Source organism: Athene cunicularia (genome assembly GCF_003259725.1).
Source record: "Athene cunicularia isolate RWA chromosome 7 unlocalized genomic scaffold, athCun1 chr7_part1, whole genome shotgun sequence".
In the NCBI taxonomy this organism is placed as follows: domain Eukaryota; kingdom Metazoa; phylum Chordata; class Aves; order Strigiformes; family Strigidae; genus Athene; species Athene cunicularia.
Window position 1 is genome coordinate 17,913,238 of NW_020799107.1, and position 9,730 is coordinate 17,922,967.

The window sequence follows — 9,730 nt, forward strand, 5'->3', positions numbered from 1 at the left end:
GGATTCTTATAATTGGGAGTTACATTAATAAAAAGAAGGTATTGGCAAAGACTTCCATCTTGTGCAAACTAAAAATTAGTAGCAGAAGTTTCAGTATAGCAACATGTGGTAAATTTGTCTGCTGGAGACTCTGGCTGGCTTAACAGTTGTGGGGTTTTATAAATTTATACTACATTGGTGCCTCCAGCCCCTCCAGCGTCTCTCTGATTCTACATTAACTCATGGTTATCCAGGGTATTCCTAGAGAAAAGCTTCCTCCATTTCTACATTATAGTATATTTTATTTATGAATTTATGGTCAGATACCTCAGTTCTGGTCTTGTGTTAATTAGATGCTTGGTGCTGTAATCTACCAACTAAATTATTTCAGTGATCTCAGTGTTGATGGTATACACTGATGCTGTGCTGTGAATGCACTCCAGAGATAAAGACTTGAGGTAGCACAGAAGCAGGTTGACCCACCATGTAATTAGATTGGTAATTCAGATTTAGGAATATACAGGTTCATTTCTTTCCTCCAGTATTCTACTGTAGATTCTTCAAGCACTTTTTAACATCCACCTCTACTTTCATACAGGATTTTATTTTTTGGGGGGTGGGGGTATTTGGGGAATTCACTATTTCATAAATTCATTGCTGTAGCACTTTGTGTGTGTGTGTGTGCACGTGTGATTTCTACAAACTGCTCCAACCAGGAAAGAACCTTCATGAGAAAGTCTGCTGAATGAATGCAGATGAACACAATCATATGTCTCAAATCTAGATATGGCAACTCCAGAATACAAATGTTGCACATTCATGAAGTAACATAGGAAAGACTACATGGCTTCATGTACAGAAAACACAATTGGAACTTATTTTAGGCCCTGAAACTCACTCTTATAAATTGGTTTTTACAATTAAAATTATTATTACACTATGCTACAAACTTTTGCAAAGCAGACATCAAATAAGGCTATTGTTTCTTATTTGGTGGCACTGCTCCTTAACCAGATCTGCCTTCCTTCTCCCATTCCCTCCCTCCAACCATTCAAACCTCTTCACTGTGCTGTAGAGTGCATCAGTTTAAGCAACTGGTCCTGCTGAAGAAAGAAAAGCACATTACTTTCAGCTGATGTACTGCAGGGTTTCATAAAGAGAAGGGTTTGGTGCAGAGATCAAGAAAAAGCAGCAGGGACCACATCATCCAGCATTGGCACCAAAGACGCTCACAGGGAACCAGAGCCTTACATTTCAAGCTAGTTTTAGTCTGAAATACTATTATGATATTTTTTCTTGCAAAAAAATCAGGAGCAAAATTCTTTTCCCACATAGTCTTGATTGTACATCCTGTTGCCTTTTAATTAAAAGGCCTGTGGTTTTGATTCACAGCTCAGAGTCAATAAATGCAACCTAACCTGCTTTTGTATCTAACATGAACCTTCAGCACAGTAAACTGTCAAGTGAGAAAGAATTACCTTGTTCCTCCCATAATTCAGTTGCTTTATTGTTTATTATTTTATTTTATTTTATGTTATTATTGTACGAAAACTTTTTGGTTTAATGAAAGTATTTATGTTTGTAGAGTTGGATTACAGATACTTGAAAAAGTATAGGAAGATAAAATGTATTAAATATAGGTGTACAATTTCCAAGAGTATTTCATAGAACGTGCATTTATAATTGGTGTTAACAAAAGATATACTGTTGAAATATTTGTATCAATATTTTGCTCTAACTGGGAGAGTCTAAGGACATAGGCAAAGTAGTGTTTGTGGACAGTGGTGTCTTTTTCTAGACCAGCAGGAAAAAGGCGAAAAATAATTTATAAAATACCTAAATAAATTATGAGCAGTTGCTTTTAACTTTCATTCAGCCTTGAAATATGCTGCTTCTATTTCAGGCCTGGAAAGGGTTTCTGAGCAAATGTTGGGTTTTTTTCTGTTGGTACAATCTACTTTTCCTAAATTATCTAATTTTCTTTTATAGGTCATTCTTATGCAAGAGGCTAAAAGTAATTAAATTTGCAGGATGAAAACATGGCACAGGCACTGCTGGTACCACCAGGACCTGAAAGCTTCCGCTATTTTACTAGAGATTCTCTCGCAGCTATTGAAAAGCGTTCTGCAGAAGAAAAAGCTAAAAAACCCAAGCAAGAACATACAGATGATGATGATGAAAATGGTCCAAAACCAAACAGTGACTTGGAGGCGGGAAAGACACTGCCATTTATTTACGGTGACATACCTCCAGGAATGGTATCTGAACCTTTGGAAGACCTGGATCCATATTATATCAACAAAAAAGTGAGTGAATAATCTTTTGAGCAAAACAGAATATAATTTTCTACACTAAAAAAGTTTAATCACAAAATATAATGGTTAAAGCCATCAAGCCACTAAATATACAGAAACATCCTTTCATTTAACAGAACTGATTTATACTCTACTATACTGCGACTTCTTCCTTGAACTTGCCTGAACTTGAAAACGTGTGAATTTCCCTGATTTCAATGTAACAGTAACACTGGATATGACAAATGAGGTGTTCCAAGCACAGCTTTGCAGCAGGGATGGTTGTAGATAACCAGGTAGCATCAAACCAAGTTACTAAAATAAAGGACTGTAAATTTATTATTGTTTCTTTTACAGCTATATAACAGATGTAAACATATATCTATATATGTATGCATAAAATATATCTATCTCTATATATGTAGCATATAGAGACTCTGTAAACCTTGGGTCGTATAAAACTACCACAATGAAAACTGTTGCTTGAGGGGCTTGGGACTGCTATGATAGATCTCTGCCGCACAGCTGTTAATTAAAAGTCTGTGTCAAACACTGCAGGAGAGCTGAGCACACACACAGCCACACATGATCGAGCAATGCCCGTTTATTATAACTAAGAAAGCCCTTTTATAATGTTCTCCCGCACACGTGAGTGACACGCAGTACAAGTCCTCAAGATTGGACAGTTAACTTAGCCTGCGCTTTAAACCTTCTTATGATTGGATAAAAGGTGCCACATCAGCCTTGCCAGGCTTCCTGCCTCCTGGAACTTCCTCTTCCATCCCAACCCTTTCCGAGGGTTGTTTGTCTCATCTAGTTTCTCCCCCCTCATTCAGGGTCACATCCTTATCGCATTCTTGCTTGGCTGAGGCTCTTATCGGTCTTGTTCTCACGCAGGATTGCTCACATGTCCATTGTCTCACAGAAAGCCCTCTAGAATCCCAACCAAACACCACAGAACTGGGTTTTGAGGAAAGAATAGAAGAAAGACAGGTTTCTTGTTCTGAAGACTAATTGAGAGTTTTCATACAGAAAGAGCAGTGCGAAGACTTACAAAAGTAATGTGCCACAACTGGACCATTAATAGGTTAGTTGTGCTCCAAGAAGAATGTAAACTCCTAAAAGAGGTGTACTTCCCCTTGTGATTTGCACGGTCGTTCATTTTCACATGACTCACAAGCCAGGGACTTGGAGATAGAAAGGCTAGTTCAAACAGATCCACTGAAGTAAAAAGTTTGCCCCTTGAACTCTTTAAAAGTCAGGATCTTCAGTACAATATGGAAACAGAATACCATTTTATCACTTAAAAGAAAGATAAGCAACAAAGAAGTATATCTCCATAGCTGGGATTAGTTGTAGACTCTTCCAGGATCCAAAATAGTGCAGCCTGGGAATAGTTAAAATACCTTATGTCCTGCACAGAAGAGCAGATTCTCCTCTGTACTCTCTATCTGCTTATTTCTGCATGCTCCTTTAGCAGCATCAAGATTTTCTCTCGGTTCCTTCAAAGACCTGCAAAGTGATGCAGGTAAGAAGAGTAAAGGAAGATGAAGTTGTGGATAATAACCGTAAATTTAAAAATGCGGGAGATGTTTTACAGACAAGTGCTTGGGATTAGCTTTTACTGTCTCTCAGAAACAGAGAAGGAAATGGACACTGTTGCTCTGATGACAGCTTGAAGCATTCCAGGTTGCCACTGAGATAAGAAACTTGACATTGAGAAACTATAAAAAAATTAAGACATAAAGTATTTTAAACTGTAAAGAAACTTACTTTGTTAGGAAAAACATGCCACTAGTCCTCTTAATTTTGTGGCTAAATTTGTGGTTGCCTTTGTTTCGCAAAACTTTTTTAAATTATGGCTTCAGTAATAGGAATGGAAAATAAAGCAGAATCCTTATGTAATTGCATAACCTAACAGTTGCCAAAGTTAAATAAACAGTGCTGTATTATTAAGGAAATTTAAAGAAAAGAAAGCTCAGAGAAGGAGTGTTACCAAGGGTTATTTTCATTTATATGGTTTTGGTTATATCAACAGTTCCATGCAGATTCTTGCTTACAAGATAATTGTGTACACTGAGGCATTTTCTTGACTAGATGCAAAAAACATTCAGGAATAAAGTTTTTTAAATGAAGTATCAGAAAACCTGAGAAGTACTGAAGTATACTTTCTAACCTCCAATGATCAGAAAAAGTAGATTTTTTTGGAAAAAAGAGTGCAAAAACTTAGACAACTGGTGGACTAGTTAAGTCTATGAGAGTAATTGGTAAACTGTAGAATCTTTTCACAGGTCACATCTTTATTTATGTTATGTACCAGGCTAACGTGCTCAACAGAAAACAAATGGACATCTCAAATGATGAACTAGAGTTAGTCATCTCTCCTCCAGTTTATAGCAGAAACTATTCTTAATCATCAACTTGTCAATGCAGAGAAAATTATATGTGAATTGTAGTCTGTCTTCAGGCTCTGCTGCAGCAGTGACCTTGGGACAGGCAACATCTTTCGAGCATTTCTAGCTGGGTGAAGAATTATAGGGCAGAGAGAAATGACAATGCGTGTGAGTCCATTCTCTCTCATCATCAATGCTATGCTTGATGTTACTGTGTGAACAGGCACCAGCAACACTCCTTTACCTGTTTTCTTTCCCACTGTAGAGAGGTTTGCTTTCTCTCCCAGAGATGGCAGACCAGATAGGTAGTAAAGGCCACAAGGAGGGCAGCATTTTTCTGATCACAGCCAAGTTTTTACAGAGAATGGAAAGCAACATGGAGAACAGTGATACTATATAGCTCTGCTGAGAGCATAATAAAGACTCTATTATGGTAACACAAAGCAGAGCCATTACCATCAACAAACAGCAAAAGGAGTGAAGAATAGTCATGTCCTCAAGAAATTTCAAACAGCACCACAGATGCAAGTAAACCTCATACATAAATACACTTGGGACAAAAATGAAAACACTTAGGCGATGACCACCAACAGGAACAGAATGAAATGAATGCAAACTGTAGGTTTATCAGGTCAAATTTTAAAAGATGATAACTACCTAAATTTGGTGCTCTCATACAGGAAAAATAAGAGCATATTGTTAAAAATGAAAACAGCATTTTTATGAAGAAAAGATTTCTTGTTATAGGATGTTTGTCTCAGACTGCTCAGAATGATGTCAGCAATTTATTAATCCTTTATTTTTTCACAGATAAATTTTTAGAAGATACATATAATTGATATTGGTAGTTCAAAATCTAAAATCAAAGCAAAACTATTTTAAAATTATGGTTAACTGTTTAGTGACAGGCGTTTGTCTTTGTTGCCATATATATGTGTATATAATTCTGTCAAGTATTTGTTTCAAATCAAACAAATAATTCAAACAATAATCAAACAATTGCCCTTTTGCTGTTTTGGTTTTGTTGGTGTTTGCTTACAAGGTAGAATGTATTTGATTAATTTGAAACTGACTTTAATCACATACTTCATTAGAAATAAAATTGAAATTATTTTGGTGATAAAATGCCACATTTTGCTATTATTGATAAACTGACATCGGTGCTGGTAATTCCCACCAATTTCAATAGCATCAGAATTCAGTCCACATGCTGTGAAATTTAGCAAATTGGAGAACTGGCTGTGGAAGGCTTAATCTACTGTATTTTCCTACCACAGAGACAGTAGAATGTAATTTGAACCTCCCAGGTGGAGAATAGAATCCTTTAGAAGGAGGTAAAGACATTTATGTAGTCACCACTGTATTTTCATTTTGTATTTCTTTTTTTGCAGACTTTCATAGTATTGAATAAAGGAAAGGCAATTTTCCGATTCAGTGCCACATCTGCCTTGTACATTTTAACTCCTTTTAATCCCATCAGAAAAATTGCTATCAAGATTTTGGTACATTCATATCCTTTTTTCTTAATGCTGATTTAACGGTTGCCATTTAAAACTATTTAATTACTGAAATAATACTTTTCATATGGATATACAAATTATGTCCATGTGGGTGTACTATACTAACTAAACATATGCTGATCACACTTAAAAAGCAGCAATATCACATGTGAATTGCAGTATGGTCTTCATTCCTACTGAAAGAATTCTCTACTGAACCACCTAAAGCTGTCAGAGTTTAAATATCAGGCTTTATATACAGAAGGAGATTTGATCCCATACTAAGGCCTGCAGCTAAGGCCAGATTAGTAACAAACCATTGCACTTGAACATATCTAAGGTCACACTTTTACCAAGACCAGTAGTACTATTCATGAACTAGACTCACTTAGCAAGGACAAAAGAGCATGAGTAAAGAGCTGCTTTTTCAGACATACTTTTTCAGTATTGTGTTTTCAGCATTGGGCTAGGTGTCCTATAAAATATCCAGGTCAGAATAAAGGAGAATATTTTCAAATATATTTCAATCATGTCCAAAGAACAACTTGGGTGTAAACAACCAACCTCTGCCTAAAGATCTTTTTAGAGTGGTTTGCCTGGCTTCAATGAGTAATTATGTTCAGGTACTCAAACACATCCTTAAGTCTGTATAATATGAAATAAATTTCATTTAAATCTTAAACCTGACATAATTATAAAAGTAATGCATTGCTTTACAGTAAGTGCACCATAACATGCCAGATGGCATACCATTTAAAATAGATAAAATTATGTGCAAAGCTTTCTTTTTTTCCAAATTTTATTTACAATGTCACGTTATTTGTAGATATTTTTATAAACTTAATATTTCAAATTATTTCAGTATTATAAAACTGTCATACTTTTTTGACCTACATGCCTTGACTATAACCTACATTATTCAGCATGCTTATCATGTGCACTATTTTGACCAACTGTGTATTTATGACCATGAGTAACCCTCCAGACTGGACAAAGAATGTAGAGTAAGTTAAACATTTTTATTTCTTTGTTTTAACGTCTTTGTTTTTGTGTGACTCTAAACAAGAACTATTTATGGAAAATTGCATGCCAGAATGGGCTTTTCCAGAGTCATGAAAAATCAGATTCCATGAGATCATCAGTATCTTTCTGGTTTCCTCCTAAGTAATTTAAATGGTTTAAGAGTAATGCCTTGTTCTTTAAAATTATGTCTGAGGAGTGTCTGAAATTTTACTGTGAAGTACAAACATGAGCTCTTGTCCTTGGGTGTTCTAAGCTGTAAATTGGAAAAGGAACTCCAGAACTTCAAATGTGCATGTAAAATTGTTGCATGTCATTGGTGAGGCCAGCCATATACTGCTTGAGTATCCATGATCTTAGCACAGTAGGACACTCATCGTGGGTCGCTGATGTGAACTCACAAGTGCCAGCCACAGCAAGTACACACAACACCCAAACCGCAAGAAACTTGAACTTCTGAGGAAAGGGCATTACCTTTGAAAGAGTAACAAAGAGCTGACAGATGTAAGGAAACTACAAAGTATCTCTCTTTCTTGTTCATGGTTATACATGCAGGTTCTCTACAAAAATATAATGCACGTTTTCCTTTGAAATATTGTTTTCTTTGAAATAATACTACTAATTAAAACCCTGATTCTAACCACTTGTGGTTTTTTTCATTCCCTCCTATTCTTCAATAGCCATGATTAATTTCTATTTATTTATTTCACTGAGTTGAGGAATCTTACTCTGAATGCTAAATTTAGAAACTCCACTAGTGTTTATCTGTTTCCAGCATGCTCAACAGTGACTACGGCTTGTTAGGGTTGCTAAGTCTGAAAAGAGAGCAGTAGGGTCTGTAGGTAGATTTTCTTTGTTCTGGACGTCCCCACAGACCCACGTGGATCTCAGGAAGTCCCCACATTATGCTGGATATAACTGACTATTCTGTGTTTTTAAATGGATGATTGTTCCCACACCAGGTAAATTGGTACATCTTCACATCTTCAAGACTAAGTCTGGGCATGCTTTCTTATATTTAATGATTCTTTATGAAATAAACCTTTATTGTAGGCATGACTATAGTTATTATCCAGAACTGATTTTTACAAAACTCTGATTTTGACATTAATAAGTTCTTCATTTTTTGTAACACTTAGACATCTACTGATTTGTAAATGCAGGCAAAGAGGCAGTCTTATGAGTGCCAGAGAATGTACATATAAATATCAAAGTCTGAAACGTATCTATAAATACTTGAGTCTGAAATTGTTTTCAGGAAAAAAAAAAAAAAAAAGGATTAAACCAACCTTTTAGAAAATTTATAGTATGTATGTATCAGGTTCAAATTTCATCTGAACAACAAGTATATTCTTAAGTGTTCGGGACAAGTTAATTATTTCCTTCTTTTACTTCTAAATACTTTTCTTCTAAGTCATATTTGATAAAGAACGGCATTGTCTATAAGCATAAATATGCAAAAATCTATTATTCCTGCTCTGATGCTTTTCAGGTACACTTTCACAGGAATTTATACCTTTGAATCACTTATAAAAATTCTTGCAAGGGGATTCTGCTTAGAAGGTTTTACTTTTCTGCGAGACCCATGGAACTGGCTTGACTTCAGTGTCATTTTAATGGCGTAAGTGGTTCAAGTACTTTTTAAGCATTTAGGGCATGAAATTAGTGGCAAGTATTACAATAATAAGTATATTGATTTTAAAAGTATTTAATTTCTGCAACCTATGAGGTATAGACACTGTATCACACATTTTAGTACTCATAAATCAAAGTAAAATATGGCAGTAGCCATCATGGAGTGTCAGTCACTAGGGTAATTACTGCTGAGGGACACTAATTTCATGTCCTACATTTTTCTACTCACCAGAATGGAAGCCATCCCTTTGACTTCATGTCACTGCCCTATTACAAGCTAGTTAGTTTAATTAGCTGTTCAAATACAAACCAGTGCATTTCCTTTCAATGAAATTTAAGCAAAATTGATGAAAATAAATAATTATAAAAGTGAGGTGTACTGAAGACACAGGTAAATTTTGCAGTATGATTGCTAATATTGCCACAGAGGTTTTGAAGACCCACATAATTAGTATAAGCTCTGCCTCAATTCTGAATAACTGTGATTTAATCCTACAGGTATGTAACAGAATTTGTAAACCTAGGCAATGTTTCAGCTCTTCGAACTTTCAGAGTATTGAGAGCTTTGAAAACTATTTCTGTAATTCCAGGTAAGAAGTAGTTGGTGTAAGGTGTTAGGCCCCTCGTATCTCCAACTGTTACTTGTGTGCTGTCATTGTGTTTGTGTGTGAACTCCCCTATTGCAGATATGTGACAGAGTTTGTGGACCTGGGCAATGTCTCAGCGTTGAGAACATTCAGAGTTCTCCGAGCTTTGAAAACAATATCAGTCATTCCAGGTGAGAGCTAGGTTAAACACTGAGGCTGACTTTCGTTCCATTGAAGTCAAATTCACTTCTTTTGAGCATAAGTCTTGCTGTTTGCTGCTTGTGTCGCAAAAAAAAAAAAAAAAAAAAAAAAAAAAAAAAAAA

The 9,730-nt window shown here is 35.7% G+C and overlaps 1 protein-coding gene across 4 annotated transcripts in view; it reads left to right on the forward strand.

Annotated features, from left to right (window-relative positions):
* Nucleotides 1-9,730, forward strand: part of LOC113482220 (sodium channel protein type 2 subunit alpha-like) — a 76,367-nt gene that overhangs the window by 12,852 nt on the left and 53,785 nt on the right. For 3 of the 4 annotated variants that reach the window (XM_026852647.1, XM_026852645.1, XM_026852648.1), the window contains 5 exons: nt 1,969-2,285; nt 6,058-6,176; nt 7,080-7,169; nt 8,678-8,806; nt 9,319-9,410. In XM_026852647.1, the coding sequence (XP_026708448.1) occupies nt 2,019-2,285; nt 6,058-6,176; nt 7,080-7,169; nt 8,678-8,806; nt 9,319-9,410 (697 nt within the window). In that variant the 5' untranslated portion in view covers nt 1,969-2,018. The remainder of the gene's footprint in view (nt 1-1,968; nt 2,286-6,057; nt 6,177-7,079; nt 7,170-8,677; nt 8,807-9,318; nt 9,411-9,730) is intronic. The other variant, XM_026852646.1, reaches the window with a different exon arrangement.